At 36.7% G+C, this 26,162-nt stretch overlaps 1 protein-coding gene across 2 annotated transcripts; it reads right to left on the minus strand.

The window, feature by feature from the left end:
- Positions 1-12,353: 12,353 nt before the first annotated feature.
- LOC134534821 (general transcription factor IIF subunit 2) lies at positions 12,354-26,155 on the minus strand. Of its 2 annotated transcripts, none has more exons than XM_063373433.1 (8): positions 25,868-26,147; positions 20,876-20,964; positions 19,130-19,203; positions 17,347-17,498; positions 17,171-17,260; positions 16,080-16,204; positions 14,750-14,893; positions 12,354-13,914 (listed from the first exon to the last, which is right to left on the minus strand). In XM_063373433.1, exons 2-8 carry the CDS (start codon positions 20,948-20,950, stop codon positions 13,774-13,776), a joined length of 801 nt encoding a protein of 266 aa, XP_063229503.1. In that variant the 5' UTR covers positions 20,951-20,964; positions 25,868-26,147; the 3' UTR covers positions 12,354-13,773. The 2 variants fall into 2 exon arrangements, with proteins under 2 accessions (XP_063229503.1, XP_063229502.1); XM_063373432.1 differs by having other exon boundaries at positions 12,358-13,914; positions 20,876-20,982; positions 25,868-26,155.
- Between the last annotated feature and the right edge of the window lie 7 nt (positions 26,156-26,162).

Consider the following 26,162-nt stretch of genomic DNA (forward strand, 5'->3'; position numbering starts at 1 on the left):
AATCAGCTTTAGGGCGCCGTCTGGTCAGCGTGTGTGTTAGTGAAGCGGGATGATAAGAGCGACGCTCAATGGTAGTTCTAGCGCGGTAAAATCTCTAAATGCAAGGCTCTGAACTGGCGCGCAGTCATCTCGTTCCCGTCAGATAACTGTGAAATTTGAGCGGTGACCGTAACATATGGCGGAAAAATAAAGATAAAGGTGTAATGCATTTCCCTCTGATACTTTCAAGAAATTTGTAACGGTATTTTTACACCTAAAACTTCGAAAACATTCCTTTTAGCCATTTTATCTCAATAGAACCAGTTGGGCATTAACAAATTCTTAAATGCTTTTCGTAAACAGACTCCAGTTGGATATCTAGTGTAGTTTGGAAATCGCCTAGGTTTTTCGTGGCTGTGCGTGGCACACGATGTATTTGTCATGCGCCGAGAATGTTGTCCGGCAGAAAGGGCGGGTATAGTTCATTAGCGGTAAAAATGAATACTTTTACGGCCCTGCTAAATTTTTCCATTAAAGAAATTTTGAAGTTTCAGTGATTTTCCAGCAGAAATAATGTTGTGTAACTAACAAACAAATTGTATCAAAACAACGGTAAATGGCTGTCGCGGGGGCCCTTAAAAATTTTTCATTTTACCAGAAATGGACTATACAAACCTTGCTTTCGTTGCACGCAGTTTGGAGAAGGGGAGGAAGGATTTTGACAGTTTCACATGCCAAAGGATGATGTGGGAGGAGGGGGAGAGAGACACCTTTGAATATATTGTCACGTGCACCTAGCCGGTGCCACCGCCATTTCTGTCACGATCCACCTTCAGAGGGGGGGGGGGCGAGAATCGTAGCTCTTTACATAGAAACAACTCGCTTGGCATCAACTAGTCTTAACTTCATAAAATACTTTACTGTACCTAGGATCATAGGTTCGTCATCCCGTACAGGATGTCTGGTGAGAGCTGAACTAAGGAGATTTTGCAAAATAACATAATACTAAATTAAAATTATTTTATTCTTAAAGTCAAATAATCAACATCATTATTGACGAACATTTACACATCGGGATTAAAATTTAAAACAATACTCTTCTTTACTTCCTTAACGATTGAACGACCTTACACAAGAGAGAAAATGAGAGAACTTCACTAAACACTTCCCTAGTCCTTCCGAATACCTCAAATCATAATTAATACTTAAAATTAAAACCAAGATAAGTCCATACTCACATTTTCCGAAAAGCCTTTCTTGATCGATTACTTAAAACTAACGTAGGGGCCTCTCCTGCCCTTGAACTCCCGAACGAACATTACATTTTAAAAATTATAACTAAACGACTAGTGACGAGGGCCATTGCCTCCGCCCGAAAGCTTGAAGATGACTACATTATGACCTAACTTAAACTACATTACGAATTAAACGGCTCGTGGCCTCTGGCGTTGGCCATAGCCTCCGCCCGAAAGCTTGAATTCCTACATCACGAACGAACTAACAACTCGTGACCACAGGTGAGACGCATAGCCTCCGCCTGAGTGAGCCCCGAGTCACCAATCACTTGCGCTTAAATTCGCGCGCCCTGCCGCGCCTACCATAACAAAAGCTCGTTATTGAAGTCAAATTTACTAAACAACTAACTAGAACATCTGGGAAGACTACCCCCCCTCTACCCCAATGTGCAGGCCACACCGCGCGGCTTGTTACGACAGCGCGCCCCAGTAACTGCGGCCCGTGGCTGCGCCAGCGCGCGGCCAAACAAACAAACAAAATTCTGCAAGCCCGCAGCGCGCCGCGCCGGCCCCGTGCCCCAATTACATGGTCACGCCACTTGCGCTGACGAGTGAACAGAGCAGCCAGCCCAGAGTCCCGTCAGTAAAGTCCCTAAATTTGATTTCAACAACCCTGCAAAATTTCAACCCGCGACATAACCCTCCCCTCACAGAGCTCGAGCCCCATCGAGCTACCTCAAAATTACAAATTGTCTTTTTCCATTAAACCATAACTATAAATTCCTCATTTCACAAAAATAATAATTTTCTTAGTTCCTTGCTGTCTGAACATACATCTAGATTCTGCATAAGATTTATTTTAAAACAACAAGTATTCATAAAATTAAATGTAAAACTTTTATCTGGTTTGTTCTCACAGGAACCTTCAGAGGCTCGAGTTCTCAATTCTAAAAAAATTGTTCTGTTAGTGAAGCTCTCTTTACAAATTAAATTACTGTTCTTAGTTTCTCAGTATTCGTTAAACAATGTGCAAATTCTTGATAATTATTATTATTTTTTTTTTTTCGGTTTCCGTTTATTACCATACTTCTTTCGTTCTTCAAAAAAAATTAAGTGTCCTTACAAAATTATCAGTGTTTCAAATTAATTAAACTCTTATCTCGTGAAGGTTGGTGCAACTCCTCGAAGTCAGTGTTGTCGAGAAGAGTAGCTCCCTGGGCTGGCCATCAGCAAACACCACTCAACTCCAACAGCTACTGGACTGGCTTCCAGGGCAGCTCACAACTTCTCCCCACATCTGCTTCGGAGTTGTGCCATCCTCATCACGAACAGATTACAATTCTGAAACATCATCAACAGGCATTACCATCACGCCTGACAAATACAAAACTAACTACTAAACTGCAATCGATGGGCAAGGATGCAAACACACAAAAAAATAAAATTAATTAATTCAACTGCTAACATAAAGTATCCCACCCTTAGCATAATCTAATCAGGCAAATAATTTGATAGGAAAAACTTAAGGAAGGGAAACATGACCTCCAATGATTTTCCCTAACTCTTGAGTCTTGATCTTCTCTATACAGCAAATAGTCCCCACGAAGTAACTGGGTTGAAGGTCAGTTCACATGACCCACCCATAACCTCTTCTACTCTTCTTTTCTTCTGGGGGCAACCACAATGCCCACCAATCTCTCTCCATGGTGCCGAACCAGCTATCCCATGAGAGTAAACAACGTAGTCAATAGAAGCGCAGAGGGGAAACACCAATCTCTGGCTTGTCGAGTCATAAAACTGCTTTATCTTCTTCTTCTTCTGAGTAAAAATATCTGACTAACCTTGCTTCTATTCTTCCAAACAGTAAAAGTTCATCAGGTATCTTCATGAAAGAAACATTCTAACTAATAATTCTTCATTTTTCTTCTTCTTTATTTCTGTTAGTTGTAATAGAAGGCCATGTTAGGGAGGTTATAGGGAAAAAGAGTGGCCAATTCCCACCCCATCACCCACCTAGATCATGACTAATTAACTTTTAAACTTTCTATTTCAAACAAATAAAAAAAAAACATTTTTTTATTCAAACTTTTAAATTATAATTACTTTTACTTCATAACCTCAAAAGCTAATCAATAATTCTAAATGAAATTGTGATTTACTGCATCCTTGTTCCATCCGATCTGTTTGTTTATAACCTTTCTTGTAAAGTATAAAATTTTCAAACATTACTAATTAAAAAAAAATTAAATTCTGGTGTCCTTTGAGTTACAATTAACTTTACTATTTCTTAGCTTGAAATAATTTAAGTTTTCAAAACTATTTCATTGTCTAATTCACAACACTTAAAAATCAACTCAAAACAACAAATCATCAAAATCAATAAGATCATCTGACCTACCTATCAGTACTGTGAACTTGAACTGTTCGTACACATTTATAATAAGCTATTGTATTGAAATTCCAACCTAAATAAGGTTTTAAAAAAAAACTACTAATCCCTCTGTAAATTAAGAAAATTAACTTTAAAAATTAAACTTAAGGTATTAGTTCTTTTTGACAGCTACCACAACTCACTAGTTCCATTACATTACTATAACCTAAAAAGTTCTGTAAATAATGTTTATAACAAAAAAAAACTCCAGTTACTGTCTTCCATAAAAAAAAATAAAACTTTACATGACCTTATTAATCTCCACTTGTAAGTCCATGGCTGCCAGCTTTCTCTTCTCTTGAATCTTCAGTCTTGGCTCTTGTTTCAGTGATCTTGTATCTTGTCTCTCGAACTCTTGTCATCTTGTAAACTGGACTGCTGCTCAGCTCATCTTAAGGAATCTGTAACAGTTTCAAAAATACATGTTAATTTAAATTACATAATTCCTGTTCTTTGGTCCTAAAAAAAAAATTGTATTATTAGTACACATAACCCTGAAACAACATTATTATTCATTGTTTATTACTTAAAAAAAATGCTTTACCATAAAATCCTTTTTTGTTCTTTTCATTAGGCCTATTTATTTTCCTTCTTCTTAATTAAATTCTGCTTCAAATGTTAATCCTAACTTAAGACCTACCATCTATTTATTATTCATTACCTACATTATTTATGTTACCCTAAAATTCCCATAAGTTTCTAATACTTCCTATCAAAGACATTCTCTCTAAAAAAAAATTTACTTGTGACTCTTAACTTAACAAACTTAAAAAAAACTTTTACACTAGACTTAACTTATTATTCATTCTTAGTTACTAAATTTCTATATGTAAACTTTAGTACTTACAAACAAAAACTGCCTATTTCTCTCTACCTCTTAATCTCTTTCAATTATTACAATAATAATGTTACCTTGCATCTTTAAACTTTCTTCTTTTCAATTAAATTAGACATCTCATAACAATAAAAAGTCTGCCTATACTCTTCTTATGGGTGTCCAACCCAACAACAAAATTTCAAATTCTCAAGTTTCCTTATATTTAAATTATGCAATACAAATAACCTCTGTGGTGCCTGTACCCTTTTAGGCCTACCACCTTCTCCTCTCACAGCATGACAACTCTTATTCCTCGGGGTCTGTATTCACTGTTACAAATCAAATATCTCAAAAAAAATTAAAAACAAATTTATTATTTTAAGAAAACAAAAATTTACATTGAATTTACTATGGAGCCTGGAAATCTTAATGTCTCACAGCAGCTAACATGACTAAATCCCATGGAACCCCAGGTTTACATAACCTGTGCCCAAAAATTTAAGCATACCAGGCTTTCTCTGCACTGGTTTTACAGCATCACACACTATTTAGGGCCCCTGATCTGCCATCAGTCCCAAGGAGTTTTCCCACAACCCCTCTCTACACAAGCGCCTACCGCATTCCTCTCAAATGGCTATCGGTTTTACGGCATTCTTTTGGGATCCGACCATCAAGTTAGGGCTAATCGAACACTAAACCTCCATACTTCCAAACTAATGTAAATCAATTAAATTTTCTCTGTAAATTCTAAAAATCAAAAAAAATTATTCCAACATGCCAAAGAAACTTCCAAAAAAAATTCATAATCTTATCTTCAAACCATTAAAATAAAAATAAATAGATTACTCTGTTTTCTCCTTAATAACTGTAAACTGTCAACAAATATCATGTCGTAAATTTTTAACTAGGCTTACTGACTCTTAATCATAAAATCTCATTCGTCCTAATTAATAAACAACCAATTTCCTTGAAATCTCACTGTATCTCTCACACTCAAACTTCACTGGCTGAATATCTCAATAAATTCAAAAACAATTATCTAAACTCTTAAAGAAACTCCTCCCCAATTATTCAAATTACTTCACCTTATTTTATTTCATTACTTAAAACACCTTACTCAAAAAAAATTAATTAATTATCTAGCTATCTTCCATTATTATTTATTTACCGAACAAAACTTTCTCCTAAATTAATTTAGTAAAATTCAATTTCACATTAGGCAAGTACACTAACTCTCTACAGCAATGTTTCTCATTTCCCTCCTTCCTAACTGAATCCAATCTTACTTAACCTCCAGGGAATTTACCTCACAAAATAACCAAATTCACTGTAGTGCCTATCTGCTATAGGCCCACTACACAACAAGGGATTCTAACCCCACCAACAAACTTCATTGAAATGGTACCCTATCCCATACAGGATAGCCACTTCGGTACTACCATGGGGAACTCCTGCCCCAAACTACTCACAACTCTCAGGATTCTCCTGACCCTTAATTCCGTAGTCAGCCCATCTCCTATGGTCTGCGCTACAATTCCCTTTCTTCCCAGGGACACAACGCCTCACCTTAGGGTCCCAATGAAAACATTAATTTTGTCTCTCTGTTCTTTTGGAGTAAATTCCCTCTACACACAAAATCTAGCCTTCCCAGTTTTCTCAATGCTTATCGATTTTATAGTGTACCTCCTTAATAATGTTTACAAATCCCAAAAAAATATTTTTAAAACCGAGGTAGAATTTAACTAACAAAAACATAAACAACTTACAACGAAACACTTCTAGCCTATACATCATACACTTCTTAAAATAAATTACTTACATACTGAAAGTTCCTCTTCTTCTAAAACACACTTAAATTTAAATTTATTTAACCAATAATCTATTTTCTTATCGCTAAGTTACCGTACAGCTGATCAAAACAAGGTCACGGCCGTCCACGTCTCCGTATGAGCCCGTGACGTCACCGAATTCCATCAGGTGCGCCAACCCTCGCTTGCGGTTCCTCCGTTCTCCGCTAGGTCTCAGCACCTCCCCGTCACGTGTTCATTCTGCCACGTCCACTGACGTGTCGTTCTGAAACAACTCTCAACATTTTTCTAATTAAAACAAAACATCACTATAAATTCTATAACTCTCTTTTACATAAACTCTCGTTTTCTCTTTAATTCCTTTCTAACGTTTATCCTTCCCTCGACTGATTTAATTCGTACGTCTCGTCTCCTACGCGCACGACAACAAAACAAACTTCACTTGAAAATAATTCCTATTTACGACAAAAAATTTTTATTTTAAATTATAATTCTCTTAACCTACAATCTTAAATTAACTTTAATAAAACTAAACCACTTGCATTATCTTTATTAAGTATTTAAATTATAACGTATTCTCCTCACGTAAAAATCCCCGATAAACTCAACGACTTAAAACAACTTATCACTATAAACTTTATCCTTACAAGTATACTCAAATAATCATCTGTTACGTCAAAAAAAAAATCTCAAAGACTTCCTCCACTATAGACTAAAATTCCGTAATCCTCTCCTCAAGTAAACTCTTAATAACCTGCTATCAGAAGCTGAAACTAACTTAATAATAAACATAAAAATCTACCTCTCTCTCTCTCCAGAAATAGAACCTACCCGGCGCCTCCACCATTTCTGTCACGTGCACCTAGCCGGTGCCACCGCCATTTCTGTCACGATCCACCTTCAGAGGGGGGGGGCGAGAATCGTAGCTCTTTACATAGAAACAACTCGCTTGGCATCAACTAGTCTTAACTTCATAAAATACTTTACTGTACCTAGGATCATAGGTTCGTCATCCCGTACAGGATGTCTGGTGAGAGCTGAACTAAGGAGATTTTGCAAAATAACATAATACTAAATTAAAATTATTTTATTCTTAAAGTCAAATAATCAACATCATTATTGACGAACATTTACACATCGGGATTAAAATTTAAAACAATACTCTTCTTTACTTCCTTAACGATTGAACGACCTTACACAAGAGAGAAAATGAGAGAACTTCACTAAACACTTCCCTAGTCCTTCCGAATACCTCAAATCATAATTAATACTTAAAATTAAAACCAAGATAAGTCCATACTCACATTTTCCGAAAAGCCTTTCTTGATCGATTACTTAAAACTAACGTAGGGGCCTCTCCTGCCCTTGAACTCCCGAACGAACATTACATTTTAAAAATTATAACTAAACGACTAGTGACGAGGGCCATTGCCTCCGCCCGAAAGCTTGAAGATGACTACATTATGACCTAACTTAAACTACATTACGAATTAAACGGCTCGTGGCCTCTGGCGTTGGCCATAGCCTCCGCCCGAAAGCTTGAATTCCTACATCACGAACGAACTAACAACTCGTGACCACAGGTGAGACGCATAGCCTCCGCCTGAGTGAGCCCCGAGTCACCAATCACTTGCGCTTAAATTCGCGCGCCCTGCCGCGCCTACCATAACAAAAGCTCGTTATTGAAGTCAAATTTACTAAACAACTAACTAGAACATCTGGGAAGACTACCCCCCCTCTACCCCAATGTGCAGGCCACACCGCGCGGCTTGTTACGACAGCGCGCCCCAGTAACTGCGGCCCGTGGCTGCGCCAGCGCGCGGCCAAACAAACAAACAAAATTCTGCAAGCCCGCAGCGCGCCGCGCCGGCCCCGTGCCCCAATTACATGGTCACGCCACTTGCGCTGACGAGTGAACAGAGCAGCCAGCCCAGAGTCCCGTCAGTAAAGTCCCTAAATTTGATTTCAACAACCCTGCGAAATTTCAACCCGCGACAATATATATACTGTATAGAAGTCGCCAGCCCAGGTTAAAATTTCTAATACGGTTTTGAGGTAGTTGGTTAATTCACCGCCGCAATCGCCACCATCTCTAGGGCATCGACTTGTGGTGGTCCCTAGCGGACAAGTGTCGAACTCTTCAAACACCCCTTCCCCCTCCTGTTGAACGACCTTGAGCTGCAGTGAATGATAGGTGGGGGGTGCGGGGGAATGACAGCGGGCGACCGTGCTGCGCTCTAACGTGTAAATAACAATTAAGACGATACAGGGCGTTACGGCAGCGCACTGCAGCGGTGAAGTTCCCAAGCTGCTCATCATAAGCTTCTGAAAAACGTAGAGTAAATCCTATCCACTCGCGACTTCTATACAGTATATATATTCAAAGGAGACACGATGCTTTGTATGCCTGGGAGGGATGAAACTTGAAGTCTGGACAAGGGAAGGTGAGGTAAGTCGTATGACGTCATGCATCCGCCGCCTGTGCTGCCGCCAGCCTGTCTAGACGATATTCTCGCGCTCCCACTTACGTTGCACAAGCTACTGCTGCCGTATTTTTAAAGGAAATGTCCCATTATTTTTTTGTTATTCTTACATGAACATTATTAGAAGTATTAACCCTTAGCCGGAGACGTGAAAATATTTGACATATCTGATGACGTGGTGCCCCTCAGACCCCAAAATGTTTTGTAGAAGTTAACTGATTAGAAATTATTTTTGTTCCATGTAAAATTATTTAATGCATTTTTATACTTATTAATTAAATTAAAAAATAAATTAGTAAATAAATATTTACCAATTATAAAATTCAATTTTTTCCATTGGTGCTTGCTCAAATAAATCTAAAAATGTCTATTTGTAATAATTGCTTTTTTAAAAAAAAAATAAGCAGATGGTAGCCTAAAAGTTTTATTTGCTATTCAATATAGATATAGTGACAAAACAAAATCTAGAAACTTCTATGAATAATAAGACTTTTTCATAAAATCTACAACAGATAAATTTTCCCAAAAAAAGAAATTACTTTTTTCCCCTCCAAATATTTTCCTTGCATAACCAATGCTTAAACCACAACAATATATATAATCGAGCTAACTAGAAAGCACACGCATACTTATATATTTTGAAAATGCCATTTTTACATAAAATATATTAGCCGAACATTGTTTGAAAAAATTAAATTTGTACGAAAAGTCACATTTGTTTGCTCTGCAATCATCACACATTGCTTTTCCACACACACTTTGATCACTTAAGTCACTAAAATTATCTTTCAACCACTTAGAAATAGTTTCGTCATAATCTGGATCGCCCACACATACACATGTTCGTTTAGAAGCGTTTTTATCACTTCTGAGATTGAAACATAACTGGTGACGTGGTGCCACTTCGACCCCAAGTTATCTTTGCGACCTGATATCTAGCGCCAGACAGCGTAAACAAATCTGACACTGCAGGAGGAGACTATGTGATATCCAAGCGAAAGGTAGATGGTACCACAAGCAAGTGCCTTGAACTGCATATAGATGGCAGCAAGTTAAAGTTTTGCTGGGGTGACGGAGACCCCACGTCTCCGGATAAGGGTTAAAGCCGACCCAAAAATACGCTGTGTGTTAAAATTAACAGATTTTAATGATCTTTCATTTTTTTTTTTTTTTTTTTTAATTTTTCTTCTTCTGATTTTCACATTTTGGTCAAAATGTCCAATTTTTTGATGGTTCCCGAGAATGTATTCGTAAAATCACTGCTTCGTTAAATCCAGGGTTCGTGACATCGGTGTTCTAGTGCATTTAACTACGGCAAGCAGAAAACGTACATGTTAACTAACCAGTAAAAATAAACTGTCTATTGACATATTTTCTTTAGAGGTGACCTGTAGGGCAACGGACTAGTCATGAAGGTTGAAGTGGGTTTAAAGCAAAGCCATCTAGCATTGTGAGTGACAGCATCCTGCCATTGTACGGCTGGTTTCTTAGCGAGTAGCGGTTTGGGGGAAATAAAGGGGGGGGGGGGGGGGGGGGGGGTTGAAATCAACTGAAAATTTCGGAAAACATCTATTACGACCCCCCCTTTATTACGACCCTATTCCTGGGAACCGTGAGGGGTCTTTGCAGAGAGGTTTGACTGTATGCCTCCGCACATTTCAGTTTTAGTGTGGGGGCTCCAATAATTATTCATGGCTTTAAAATATACTTATTAAAAAAATTATTTATTTCCTGGTCCAAAAATTTGCAAAGTTTCAATAAATGCCAACTTATCAGCACACAGATGCTTCCTCTGCACCACACTACGGTTTGACTTAAACTTTACTCAGTCGTGGTGATCTGGACACCACTCATCCATACATGTGGTTAATCTGGACAAGGTTTGTTAATTTTTGACATCCTCAGTTGGCTGAAATGAGAAAGTGCAGACACAGAAATCAAAATGCACATTTGTAGGTTGTATTTTTTTAAGGCAAATTTTGTCAAGTTCGTACCCATCTAATCCACATTAGCAGGAGACTACTGTATATTCATTGCACAAGATTGAAGTTAATCCACACAACTTCATAATACAATGTGCAGAATAGTGATGGGTCAATTCCTGTTTTTTCCCGGTTTGGTACCGGTTCTTAAAAATCGGTTCTCGATTCTCGGTCCTCGGTTCTGACTTAAACAATAAAATAAATATTATTCACACATTATTTATGAGGTGTTTTAAGTAATAAACTATTTATTGTTTTGGCTACAAAAAAAGCACTAAAAAGCATGTATCCAGACTTACATCTTAAACAATTTACTGTTTATAACACTGAAAATAATAATTTGTTTGTATTGTTCTGTCCGCAATGTTTTTTATTGTATGCTTACAAAGAAATGCATTGGCATAATGTTTCAGTCTTTAAAGAGGCTATCAAAGCAAATTAAAAGGTTTAGTATAGTTTTCAAGCTACAGTAAACACACCAACCTATTACAAATGTAATATGCATTAATAAAAAAAATAAATTCGAAATAATATAGAGAACACTTAATAAAACTAAAATGTACTATATTAATCTAGTAATTACCTCAAGAAATCTACATACAACCTCCTTTAAAACATAGGAATAAAAAGAAAATATTACAATAATGGAAATAAATACAATGATTGTGAACTTCAAAGAATTAAAATAAAAAATTATCCATCTAAATTATTGCCTACATTGAATTCAGTTTGTTTGCACAGTCAACTGTAAATTACTGCCACACTTATGATGCCATTTCTTACCCAATTTGCTCTATTTGGCCAGAATAATTATACTTTATCAACAAGCATTTCGTTTGACCAGTCAAATAAAATACATCTACAAATCCATACACCACTTTACTAAAAAATAATAATAAATAAAATAAACTTTAAAAACAATATGTTTATCTTGGGCCGCGAGATCTTTGTCAACGCTATTAACACTAAAAACAAAGACGTGCCACTTTCAAAGCAATCCCGTTTGTCTAAAAGAGAAAGTTACTATCCATTTCGCTAGATGGCTGCAGATGCAGTGAACTTACACTCAAAAGCACTGCACAAAAAACATAAAATTTTAAGAATGCCAAAAAATTATTATGGAATAATTTAAATCAATCATTAATTCTATTAAACAAATATTCTATGGAATTTGCACTTTAAATTGTTCTTTATACACCAGTCACCCATACTTATGTGTCAACGACTCAATTAACTGCCTATTTTAAAAACAAATTGAAACAAACATGGCGTCTTCTATTCTCATATCTCTGCAACTGTTATATTTTCATTGTAAAACGTACTTTGTTTACAGATGTGACGAGAATATTAAATATTATCACGTGTAATTTATTTTATAGTTAGAGATGAATATTATTCCACAGAAGTCCAAAAAAATAATTCATACGTGAATTGGACGTGAGTTGAGCCATTTCATGCTGCAGTTAAGTTGTAGTGAAGGACTATTTTCGTAAAGGGTTTAGCTATACTGCCGGTACCGGTACCGACATTTTATCTGCGGTTCCCGGTGCCGGTTAAAATGCTGAGAACCGGTACCGACTCATCCCTAGCGCAGAATAGAAAAATGGTATTTGCAACATGCACAAACACAAAACATAATACGGCCGCCATCTAGATCAGACACTGTCTCCACACATCAAATCATTATTCAAAGTACCATGTGTTAACAATGGGAGGGTATTTTAAAAAGATCACACACTAAATAAAATCAAAAGTTGTTCTTTCATAAAAACTTGTTTTATTTATAGTGAACAATTGTTGGTAAAAAATTACCTGAACAGTCATGAAACCAATGCAAATTCAGTTGTTGCTCCTAACGATACAATTCCAAACAAAACATATACCACATGAAATGTAGGTTTCAAAAGAATAACCCAATGATAAGACCCAATCGACTATTGCCATCACTTAGGGACAAGATTATATGGTTTAAATATTTGGCTGATTTCTTTTTTTAAAACACGAGATTTAGGTTTTATTTTTTAGGAATGCTATTTATTCATAAATGACAATTAAATTTTACCACCGTTAGTGGGCATGTCACAAATTAATAAATAAATTATTTTTTAATTGATATATATTGCATATTTAACTACTCGGAATGATAGAAATAAATAAACAAGTATTTGCGTGTTTGCAAAATGAGTTAATGTATTTATCCGCATATGGGTAGCATATTTTGTGCTGGTTTTTAGTTTAAAAAAGTGTCGTGCGATTTATTTGAATTTATAAATTTGGGTAAAAAAAATTTTTATAATTGTGGAGTCTCTTGAGTATGTGTGTAAATAACTATCCTGTGTTGATTTTTAATACGTAGTTTACAAGTAAGTATAAATTGTTTAGTTAAAATATCTGAGCAGTGAAAAGCACGAAGAATGGTGCCGGCGAATTATGCGACTTGCTGGGCTGGCATAAACCAACGGGTTTGTATGTCTGCATTCCGTAAGTGCCATCTAGTGGTGTTGATTTTATTAGTAGGGGTAAGGGGAAGAAGTGGATGCCGCTGCCTCACTCCCTCCTACAGTAATAACGTAGCACAGAAAGCAGACAAAAAGAGGATTGACATTCATCACCAGCGCTGTATTTTTAACGCACCAATAAGCTGTACTCTACTGTAGACAGATGTATGGTGGGCGACCCTTGGCATATCGTCTGCATAAATATGGTAATAATAATAATGACAGTTGAAACTCAAATCCCTTCCCCAATTTTATTACATACATTTTGGACCAAACATCATGCTAAATAAATTACATGAATTTACTATATTAAAAATTTGGTTTTTGTGTTTAAGAGTTAATTATTCTTTTATTACAAATGCTGATTTATTTCATGATTTTAGTTGCACCTTGGTGTTAAATGGTGTTATTGACACACTTTCCGGCGTTACTTGGATTTTATCGCAGTTCATCCCATAATCTTGTCCCTAGCAGTGATGCATGACCACGGTGATTGAGCACGGGTGTCACAGCCGTACAAACACGTATGTCGCGCCGACTTCACTTGTCGGTGGCCGAGCTGGTGGAGGCGGCCGGAGTCTGCTTGTAGTGGCGGTACTCTGGCTTCAGCTCCCACGTGTTCTTGAAAGGTGCCTTCAGGTTGTAGTTGCACACTTCCTTCAGGATTTCTTTCAGGTACACCTGCGCACACACAAACTCAACACCAGCTGCCGCCAACACGACCAACCACCAGTGCAATATTCATTTTACAGCTAAAAAAATATTTCGTTTTCGTTTTTTTTAAGCCACTCACAAATGCTGTTTTGGAAAAGAGCTTAGTTTAATTATTGCTCCACACTGGATACTTTTTTTTTTTTTTTTTTTTTTTTTAGCCAGTTTCTTCTGTAGAAAGTGCCAAATTCAAACTGCCAGCAGTCGAACAAGAGGAGCTTCGGTGTACTGTATCAGCCAGGTCGTACACCAACAATGTTTAAAATTGTTGGAAACAAGATTTTACGGTTTTATTTTAAGACCAATTTTAGAACACTAGATTTTGGTGTAGCGTCATAATGCCCTTTTAAGTAATGATTCAAAATCATGTTAGGAAATTAGATCTGTCGACAGCAAACGCTGGGTTCATAATCTAGCGTGAACTCGCCTCAATCCTCACGAGTTTGTTTTTAATTGGGAGGTAACACACAAGAGCAACTAGATAAAGCAACTAGCATAGGTGCCACACTGCTAACTTTTACTTGAGTTTCAATTCTCTCACTAAAAATATGTGGTGACTTCCACGAACATTTTTAAGCTTGTGCTTCTTAAACTCCAAAGTTACGCATTTCATAACAACCAATAGAGTAGCTGAAAAAGAGAAACAATATAATTCTCATTTTTGTACACACTGACTCCAGTTTAAATTTGTCAAAGTAATTAATAATAAAATAATTTGCTACTATGTAGTTAGTTGTGAAGGGTGATAGAATTTTAAATAATGAACACAAGAGACAATGTTCACTGACTAATGTACAAAACTTACAATTGGCTGGTTGGTTATCATAACCAGATCCTTGATGTTGTAATACTGATGCTTCTCAAAGGCAGCAAATAGCATCTCCAAGACTGCATCCTTGTCATCGCGAGCTTTCTTCCCCTCAGATTTCTTCTTCTCTTCATACTCAATCTATGAGAGCACAAAAAATGATTTTGAACCCACAGCAAGTTTTCTGCACCTACACTTGTTAATAAAATTAAATATCTTCCAGCATACCGTCAAAATCACTAATTCAGACTGAAATCATTGTGGCCAGTTGTTTTTAAAAATTACTTCATACTCCAATTGCACACAAAGCTATCATGAAGGTTCAGAAGGGAGATAGGATCATTTATTAGTAAAACTAAGATGTTAACCGGAATGAGCTTCAATGTTGACATCTTTCAAAAGTAGAAATTCAAAAATTAGTCAGGTTGCATGATTCATATAGGCTCACAGTATAGGATTTATTAAAGTACTTGAATTTCCCACACCCCCAAAAAAATTATTTATCATTTTTTAACTTCCACTAGTGATGCAACAGTTGTACTTTATTGGTTCTTGGTTAACCATAAGACTATAACATCATTTATAATCATACCAAAGATTCAGTGTGCCATAATAAAAATGGTATGTTTTTAATTTGTTCAATATGACTTATTGATTGCCCTACTTATGATTGAACTAGTTAGCTCAGTTGCTTTACATCTCACTAGATGGCTAGAGAAGCACTTTGTCTACAGCCAATTTAATTCTGAGTCAATATTTAATTTGGGCACACCAATAAAAATTGCGTAAGATTAAATAAGAATGACAATTAAGAAAAACTAACATGTCAGTAGCAACACACTAAAGTTAAAAGTGGATACACACACACATTTGTTGATTTTTGAGTATAAAGTGATGTAGGGCTGCAAAATGGTAGCAATTAACCATTCGTAATAGACAACCATGTGTTTTTTTTTTTGACAGATAAATTTTAAAAGTATACTGAGCCTGTGTTATTCTTCCACAGGCACAGGTATACTTTTATTTTAAATGATCATCTTTGTAACCAAGTGAGGGGATAAGGGGTGTTGGGACCTTTGGCACAAAGAACTCTTCTGTTTACTCCAGATGGATGACACCTCTCGCTATCTTTCCATCTGGGCGGGGCTAGACCAAGGGAGGTGAAGGAAGATTAGTATGTATTCATCGGCTTGACCCTGCTGTAGGGTGAATATCACATGAACTGAGAGACAGGTGTAGGTTGAAACAACGAACCGAGGCAGCGGGAGGATACGGCCGTCACGTTTCACAAATCCCAAGTGTGGACAAGTACATGCAGCCCACTCACGTTGTGCTTGTGGTCCGACACGGGCTTGTAGTTCTGCACTATTCTGTCCAGCTGCTTGACCTGCCTGTTGGGCAGCGAGGCCTTCTTGATGGACTCCAGCTTCAGCTTCATGTAGCAGTTGTCCGCTGCAACAGCCACCGTCTGTGAGCCAGCTCCTACCTTCATCTCTTACAAGGTTGGTACAAGTACCAACAGCTCCAACATTTCCCAGTAAAAAACCCAGCGTTGCTGACCCTTCAGTCCAAAAGATGGCAGATGGGATGTCCAGTGTGAAAAATGTAGCTGTTTAAAATATATGGGACCAACATCATAACGAAAATTATTTTCTCTTAGCAAAACATTTTTTTTTAACTTTGCAGATTTTTCGGGTAAAATAAACTTTCATTGCTTAAAATTTCTTAGAGAGAAGTTAATAATGTTTCATACCAGATAATTGAAATTATAGTTTAACAATTTTCTATAAAAGTATTTTGCAGTTGCACCTTTTGCCGTTAGGCTATTTTTCACTCTCTCACCTGTGTTTTTAGCGTAGAGCTGTCTGGTATTGGTCTCTGGTGTAACACTCCAATGATAACAAGGCTTTTTTTTTTTGGAATTTATTCCCACACATTTTTTCAGACACTACACCCTAGCACACACAGACAATATTCCTTAAGAGATAGTATGAATACATCTGCACTAGTCACTAACAGTGCTATGAGTTTTCTGTAACTGAAATGATGTGATTTTCTTTCAAATTTTTCCGTACTGGATTCTGCAACTGGCCAAAGAGAGCGTTCTACTTCAGCAAAGTTATTTTGGGAGGCTTGGCATTCCGGCATAATCAATGATAGCTTGCTGAGGCCGCTCAACATCAATGCAGTCTGTATTTTAAATTAAAACTAACACAACTGAATGTTTATTTTAATATGAAAATTACAACATACAAATTTTTTTCTAACAAAACTAGGTAAGTTTGTCACTATAACGAAGTATTAAGCATCATACTTCAAACTACTGCCTCCATTACTCCAATAGTCCCTTTGCAGAACAAAACCAAAACTCTGTCCCCGCACAACCACTGTCGAGCTATCCAGTTAAGAGTTCCTCACCGTAGGGTCGACACTCCAGCTTCTGGACGATACGCCCTTCCATGGCCAGCTTCTCGGACTCCGGGACCACCGACTCGGGGTTGAACGCGGCTGCAACACAACACACGAAGCGGGCAACTGCACGTGTCTCCCGAGGGCGGGCGGCGTGCCTCCCCGGGCGGGACAGCTCGACTCACGGGTCACGTGGGAAAACACCCCGAGGGTCTGGTGGGTGACGGTGGAGACATCGAGCCTGTGGTCCTTGGGGATGCTCTCCTCGCCCGGTTCTTTCAGACACAGCACCGACTCCGACAGCGTGAGCGACACGGACGCCTTCTGGCCCGGCGACCTGTTAACACAGGTGAGAGAGTGAAAAATAACCTAACGGCAAACGGTGTGACTACAAAATTCTTTTATAGAATATGAATCACGGGCAATGCAGTTTACATATTTCTCATGTGAGCAGCCAACGAACAGGAGTCTGTCTTGAAGGTCACTGAAACAATTATTATTTTTTCTAGTCCCTATTAATAATTTCAGGATCAAAACTAAAAACAACAGTTTCATTACCACTGCACAATTCATAATTGTTTCAGACCTACAAAACCTTGTATGGTTCATACTGTTTTACATAAATTTAAATGAACAAGTTTTTAAGAATACTTTTAAAAATTTTTAATGACTTAAGATATATATGAATATCTAAAACTATTACTATCTCATATTCTGTGATATACAAATATTCAATTGCTCAGATGTAAGAATATGTGGAGCAAGTCACCACATGGGCGGCTTTTATATAGAAGAAATCAAGCGACCTTATATATTTATTTTTTGAGTTACCTACACCAAGTCCATAGAAATCTATAAAGTTTGGTTATGTAAATAGAACCAAACACCTTGTACCCTGTGCTGCCATATGCAATGCACTGAGTTAACCACCATCTAGCTAGATTTAATGCAACTTTACAATCTGATTTCTTAGTGTCATGCATGGTTCCTTTTATATAAAAGCTGTACTTATACTAATATGGTTTGTAGGACAAAGTAAGTAATAATAAACAAAAATATTATACATATATTTTTTCAAAAGCATTACTGGGCTATTTAATTTATACACACGTGCTTATACTTCACAAAATACTTTTAACAAGAGGCCATGGTAGTTTTTCTTGGCATGATCCAACCTTGATTTTTCACAAGAGGGAAACATGGTGCATTGCCATTAGCGAGTGGATTTTCTCCGGGTACTCCCGACTCCCACAACTTTGCATTCCGTAGTCGCTCCACTTACGTTGCTATGTCCTTTTTTATCTCAAATTACCTCATGTCAAATTCATTCATAATTATAATCATTTTGTGAAACACTTTCTGTCATTTTGCTTGGAATTCGATAATTACTAAAAGTAACTTAGGTACTACATTCAGAAAGTAATTTTTTAAATTTAAATTCTTTCCTGCAATAAGCCATAGTAAAAGAAAAGAGAGCTATCTAGTTAAAATAAAACCTTTAACCATTCATTTCAAGGTCTATCTAAGTAATGATAGTGAATCTTTCCGATTCCTGATGGCCAAGAGCATCATTTCAGAGTGAGGATGTTTTAAAAACTACTAAATGATTATACTTAAGTAAGAATAAATAATTGATCATGGTTAAGAGACCGAATTGTTTAGGGTCTCTAGATTCGCACAAACCACTTATATAAATATTACTAAAAGTAAAGGATGTCATGATTTATCTTTAGCCATTTGGTTTACAAAACATCTACTCTTTTTATCATGCTCAAGCTCAACCTTATGAATATTTCAGAGAAGCTACATAACTAATAAGTTTATGTTGCTACAATACAATTTAAAATTAGATGTAAATCATAATGTTACGGTACCTAAAAGAATGACATTAAAAAAAATATTACATATTATATAGGTAAAATTTTATTTTGGCAGAATTACATCAAAACTTTAAACCAAAATACTCACTTAGTTATTTTTAGTTTTCCAACTTCAATGTTGCCTGGTGCTTTTTCCCACCTGTTTGCAATATACTTTGGAACCTGAAACAATTTGCAGGTATGAGTGGTCAATGTAATAGTGTTTAAATTAAGAACACACCAACTTGAATAAATTTACTAAAATACATTTACATAATTTAATACAAAAAATTTTAAGAATTTATTTATAGAAAATGTATAATGTTCCTCATTAAGAAAATTATAAAATACAACAAAATAACTATGTACTTACAGATAATATTTCCTTTCAAAGTCAACTGATGATTTTCATAATATCAAAATAAAATTTAAATTTAATAGTAGACCAGAATAAATACACAGCCTTCTACAAACTAAAAAATAATAATAATAATAATAATAACTGCACTAACATATACCAAATGAAAATATTGCCTTAAATAACTACTCAAAGAACACTGGCCGCATTAAATATAACGAAAACATTGACAGGACAGAGTTAACTGCGGAATCCTGAAGCGTGATGATGCTCATACATTAACTGGAGGTACGGCGCATTTATAAAACTCATTCATTATAAGGAAGCTGTATAAAAATTAGCGATGAGTCAAATCCCAATTTTCTTGAATCCGAATCTCGAATTCTATTCCCAAAGAATATCTTGAATATACCCCTCGAATCCAAATCTAGGTCTCAATGGTCAAAAATAAAATAATGTACAACAAATTAAAAATATTAACTACGGTGATGAAACATTCAAACCTTTAATGTTTGTTTCACAAACTAAGTTTCCAGAATCAATTTTATTTATATAATTATATGTTAAAAAAGAGCAATATGTAGGGGGATGGTAACTGGGTAGGCATGAAGAAACATTTTGACCTTGTAAACTTCAGAGGTTATCAGTATTGAACTTTTTAATTCACTTTATTTCCATATAATATTTTTCTTCAAATCTTTATCCTCAACATTGAATCCCTCGAATACTACGGATTTTGTGGTATTTGAGGATCCAATCCTTAGCAAAAACCATGCACTTCACTCACTATGAGACAGACAGTGACAAGGTAAAAAAGCACCAAAGGCATACAGCAAGCTGTCAATGGAAACAACCACACTAGAGACAAAAAAAAAACTCACATTTAATTTCGTTATAGGCTTACATTAAAACAATTTACCTTTGGCCTGCTTGTGGGCCTGGGCTTCGAGCCAATGAGCAATCCACAACAAAATAAACATTTGAATCATGGGCAATGCAGTTTACATATTTCTCATGTGAGCAGCCAACGAACAGGAGTCCGTCTTGGAGGTCACTGAACCAATGATTATTTTTTCTAGTCCCTATTAATAATTTCCGGATCAAAACTAAAAACAACAGTTTCATTACCACTGCACAATTCATAATTGTTTCAAACCCACAAAACCTTGCATGGTTCGTACTGTTTTACATAAATTTAAATGAACAAGTTTTTAAGAATACTTTTAAAAGATTTTTAATGACAAGATATACATGAATATCTAAAACTATTACTAGGTATCTCAAAAATTTTAACTTTAAAAAATCCCACGTTTCACAATCGACAAATAAACAAAACTAAAAAAAAAGTCTCTTAGTAGCTAAAAAGCATTGTGAAACACTCACAAAGTGCGTGTGCAGGGCCCTTAAGTAGTACAGAGGAAATTAGGGACTCGCACGAACTGTTCCTTGGCAAAGCTTTGGCATGCAAAATGCTGCAGTATGCAACACCGCACTTACCTTCACAAGCCACACGCCCCGACTTGCGTTTGACAAGTCCAGGTCCTTGTCTCCGTGGGGAACGGGAGCAGACATGTCTGGCGCTCTTTCTGCAGACCGTAAATAGTCTGTGTGCATACATATGTTCATCACTGCTACACAGATTGGCTTGTTTATGTTTAGTCACACAACGCTATAGGGGAGGAGCAGGGTATGAAGGTTGGCAGGCCTGTTGGGAGCTAGGAGGGGGGCAGAGGGGAAATAACGAGTGGAAGCTCCAGAGGGAGTGGAGACGAAAGGAAAGGAAAGGAAAGGAAAGGAAAGGAAAGGAAAGGAAAGGAAAGAGGGAGACACTATTCCTGGTGAGGACAGGGAGAGAGTAGAATGGTGTTGAGAGAGAAATACTGGCAGTGAGGGATGCAAAGGACTTAAGAAGAATGCTTAAGGGAGGGGAACAGTGAAGTAAGGGAGGACTCCTGACCATCAGGTGTAAGCACAATACCAAGTGGAGATTTTGTTTCAATTCAGTTCAGTTAGAAGTTCTTTAAAACCACATTTCCTGCCACATGAAATCAGGGGGACATAAGGTGAGGGGGAGTAACGAGTGGTAGGTTGTTGAATATACGACTCGAATTGGCCCCAAAATTTCTAAAAATGTTTAAAGAGGTGCTCACTGTATAAACGTTAGCCACCACTTACCTAGACTATTACAAATATTTAGTCAAACTCACTGATTCAACACACAAAAAAAAAATTTACAAGGCGCACATTACATTTACAATAAATTTACGACTTTCTTGATTCTGAACAACCACTACTGATGCCGTGGAGACTTGAGACCCTATCAGCCACATGATGGATACGTGGCTCTAAACAATTAGTTGTTAGCGGTGCCACAAATTTTTGCCTGTTGTTGGGCTGTGCATTTTGTGGAGTTCATTGGTCCTACTCTGCAAGTTCTACACATCGATGAATTACCTACTGCATAAGCCTGTAGCATCATATTTGAATTCTGTATACCGTACATACCAATTCAGTGCAGCAATCTAAATTTTTTATTTTTTATTATTTGTCTAGTTTTTAATTACTTCAATTTTCAAAAATTTACATTTTCCACGCATTAATTGTGAATAATTTTGTACTTTCCCCCCTCAAGTTCTGACTTGAAACTATCTTTGCTCAATTTCTCAAAACCCAGTACGGATTTAGTGCTAAGAGTGTGTTTGAGTTTTGCAAATCCAAGCGAGGGTTAAAAAAGAGGAAAAATCAATTAAGTACTGCCCGTGTTTTCAGGACTCTATCAACATACACCTTTATGTCTATACTTTTTCATAACAGAGATACCTACTTGGACAATTATCAAGTAATTTGCAAAGTTGCCAGTTACCTAAATGGTTTTATTATTTTATTATGTTGGGCTATGGTCCACCTTCAAAGCATGCCAACTCAAGAGCCGTTTGAACAGCAAATCATTTTTCATGTTACATTAAGTGATTCTTTCTACTTTAAACAAAATTTCAGTTGATTCATGCTAGTCCATTGACGACTGTCACTAGATAATAAGTTGACATTGAGCCCATGTTGTTCATTCTCAATACTTTTTAATCTAATGGTCAACAGCTTTCACAAACAACCAATCACAATTTTATCAATACTAAATACTTATTCTTCACAGTCTTATTTTCCTAAATAAATATTAATTGTTCTCTACAGTATAACTTTATAAAGCAAATTAAACCTTGATATCAGTGCTGCACTAGCAATATTAGAAAAAAAAATCTACCCATAGGTACTATTTGTTTTCTGTATATAAAGCCACTTTGCCACAAGACATTTCTATTTCTATGTACATATAAAAAAAACAATAAATGCTGTTACCAATTTTCAGATGAGCCATCTAAACATATTATTTGTAATTCCTATTATAAGACTTAATGTATGACAAGTTTTCGATATAACACCTCAGATGAGTAGATATATAAGAATTAATAAATCATTATCTCTAGACCTTATGTACACTTGATTAATTAATCATGTTGCTGCAGTTAGGCACAAGCCTGGTGGCAAGCAGACCTTCCTACTTTTTTCCAACTCTCCTTCTAAAGTGCATCACACTACTTGCCAATACTCACTCATCCAAACTATTCCATCCCCTATTGTTCTCATAACCAGCGAGTTCTTTGCCCTCTCTGTTCTTGTTCTCACTCTTTAAGAAATTTCTGGAGTGCATGCTTCCTGCTTCTAGGTATTCCGTTCCCCAGCTTTCCCCACCCTCCCACCCCACTTTGCATTCGGTAAGTCCTCACCAACCTCTCTGCCCACCTTCCATCTTTAAAACTCTTCCACCCCATTTCCCTCATTTTCTCTGACCGGCTTATTACATACTCCCCCTTTGCAGTCCTTCCTCCATTGGCGTAGCTGTGTTCATAAAGTTAGGGGGACAAATAATGATTTTGATGTCATGTAAACCCATTCCCCTCTTACTAAGACGGGAGATCCACCACCGGAAAATTTTGATTTTAAAAGTGCAAAATAGTGCTTTTTAAGCAATTTTTGTTTCTAACCATTGAAACATCGATGTTAAAATTATTTTTGTTTCCTTAAGATAAAATTTGATGAGTGAAGAAATTACAAATAAAGTTGGGCAGAATAATATTATAAAATAAAAATATCACGGTAGAGAAAGTTGGGGGGGACAGTCCCCTCCACCCAAAAAGTTCAGGGGGACACGTCCCCCCTGTCCCCTCCCCCCCCCGGTTCCTACGCCCCTGCCTTCCTCTTATCCATAACGTGTCCTTCACCCTAGCTGCTGGTTCCTTCTCGAGTATCGCAGCGTGTGGATCCTACACCGCAGCAGCATACTCCAGCATGTGGTTCACAAAGGTTGTGTAAGCCTTCCTTTCAGCACACTGCGTATTCCCCACCTGGAGCCTGCCTGCTCTTCAATACCACTTTCCCCACTTGCTCCCCCACCCCAGATTCCCTTTGCAGAGCCATCCCAAGATATTTGTAACTTTTTTAATCACCTACTTCTTTTCACCTCCAGCAGTAGAACCTCTTATTCACCAAAGTTTACTTTGTTAATCAAACTACCCTTGGTATTGCCAAAATTAATCTTCGCTCCATTTCTTCCCACTAGTCGTCCCCAAAGAGACGCATGTCCTCCATTAAGTCTTCTCCTATATCACCGATCATGATCTTTACGAGTAATGGTCCCAAAACACTCCCCTGTGGCACCCAAGATAACTCTACCGCTTCAATAATACTCAGATATCACTACTTTTTTGAACGGAAAGAAAAAAAATAGGAAAACGTGTTTTTAACACACTACACGTCCCTAAATTTACTCCGAAAGGGATGATTTCGTAATTCCAACTAGTTTGTGAAAAAATATAATTTTTATATTTTACATTACAATACCCGTGCTTTTACGCTGCCGCCATAATTGTTGTTTACCTGCAAAAGATACGAATATATGTTTTCCATATACTTGAGGCGTTCCTGAATTAACCCTGAAAGGAAGGTTTCTTAATTCCTATTTTTTGTGAAAAAAATAACATTTTACAGCTTATAATACAATACCCATGTCTTCATGCAATCACCAACATTCATTGTTTACCTGTATGGTTTTTAAATTATTTTTTGGAGAACTTTAATCAATGTAAATGATGATGTAATAATGAAATTTGTTTAAATAATGACTGTATTGCAATTGTAAGGAATTTTTAATGCTTATATTTCATAATTGTTGTTTTCTTAGAATAAGTAATTTCATTACGAAATGCTTGTTTTATTACATTGCATTTAAGTAAAGTATGTACTATTTTGAATCACGTTGTGAAGGACGAGTCTAAAAGGAGGCAAAAATCTGAATAGAATTGTTAACGTCATTCATTTCCTGAGGAATACGTGCTGTGCACTGAAGTAGCTGACATGTTGAATTTTGCAGCAATCCAAGGAATTCTTTGATTACAGCCATTGTATATTCTGTGTTTGATATGGCTGGTGTTTCATATATCCCAGTTTATCCCTGAATCTTGAAGGCTTGATCCTGATGAAATGATCCTGTTGGTTTGATCCTGTGGTACATGATGCTTGTTGTTTTAATTCGGTGCATCAAAAGCTTCTGATGGCATGGCCCTGTTGGTTTGATCCTGTGGTACATTTGCTTGCTGTTTTAGTTCATACATCGGAAGAACCTGCACATGAAAGAAATTGCATTATAAGAAAGAATTACGATTGAAGTATGAAAAAAATTAATCCTTTTTATTTGACTTATGATCATAATTAATTATTATGTGACAATATTTTTTTTTACGCACAGGATCTTCCGACGTACTGAATTAAAACGGCTAGCATCATGTTCCACAGGCTCAAGCCATCAAGATCTTTTGACGTACTGAACTAAAACAGCAAGTATCATATACCACAGGATAAAGCCTTCAGGATCCAGGAATAAACCTCAATACATGAAACGGAGGAATTAGTGTAATTTTAATTCGCCATATTTGGCTACATTTGTGCTAAACAAAGATATACAGGATCACTGGTAAACAATGAATGGTGGTGGCAGTGTGAAAAAACAGGTATTGTAATGTAAGCTTTAAATGTTATATTTTACGAACCAGTAGGAATTGAGAAATCATCCCTTCAGGGTAAATTTAGGGACGTGTGTAGTGTGTGAAAACCATATTTTATGTTTTTATTTTCGTTCTAAAAAGCTCCGATATCCGAGTATTACCTTACCTTCCTCTGACAATTAATTCCTTTATTTCAGCACTTGTTTTCTGTTGGTAATAAAGTTCCCCATTGACTTCACCACGTTCTGTATCAACTTTAGATGTGATACCTTATCAAATGCATTTTCAAATTCGATGAAGCAGGCATCTATTTGTTCTCTCATGTCAACCTCCTATCACATAGGGTACAGTGGAATAATGAGCAAAGAAAATAAAGTAACAAACATTATTCCCTGGTCGTTTCACTATCCAAGCATCCCCTTCCATAACTCACCCGTGTATGACGTGGCCTGGTGCCTGGTATTGAACTGGGACCTTCAAGGTATCAGTCACGTAACGACTGAAACAACTGTGGTCTTATTCTCAGTATTTAAATTATGTGTATTTATTACTGGCAAGCAGCACATTCTGAATAAAACTCATAAAATAGAAAAGTATTGGTTACTAAAAAATAATGCCTTGTTAAAAATTACGTCAATGATACGTTCTTACGTTTCGCATAACCAAAACGCAGATATAAACAAGTAAACGAATGACAGGAGCTTTGTAGTTAGCACAGAGACGAAATT

The sequence above is a fragment of the Bacillus rossius genome, chromosome 8, assembly GCF_032445375.1.
Source record: "Bacillus rossius redtenbacheri isolate Brsri chromosome 8, Brsri_v3, whole genome shotgun sequence".
Lineage (NCBI taxonomy): Eukaryota > Metazoa > Arthropoda > Insecta > Phasmatodea > Bacillidae > Bacillus > Bacillus rossius.

What these genes read in the sequence shown, in the direction of transcription:
- LOC134534821 (XM_063373433.1), bottom strand. Translation starts at nt 20,950, where the DNA reads ATGTCTGCTCCCGTTCCCCACGGAGACAAGGACCTGGACTTGTCAAAC. An exon ending in TGTCGGACCACAAGCACAAC is followed by an intron (nt 14,894 to 16,079) that starts GTGAGTGGGCTG and finishes GTGCTCTCATAG; the next exon opens with ATTGAGTATGAAGAGAAGAA. An exon ending in TGATAACCAACCAGCCAATT is followed by an intron (nt 13,915 to 14,749) that starts GTAAGTTTTGTA and finishes GTGTGTGCGCAG; the next exon opens with GTGTACCTGAAAGAAATCCT.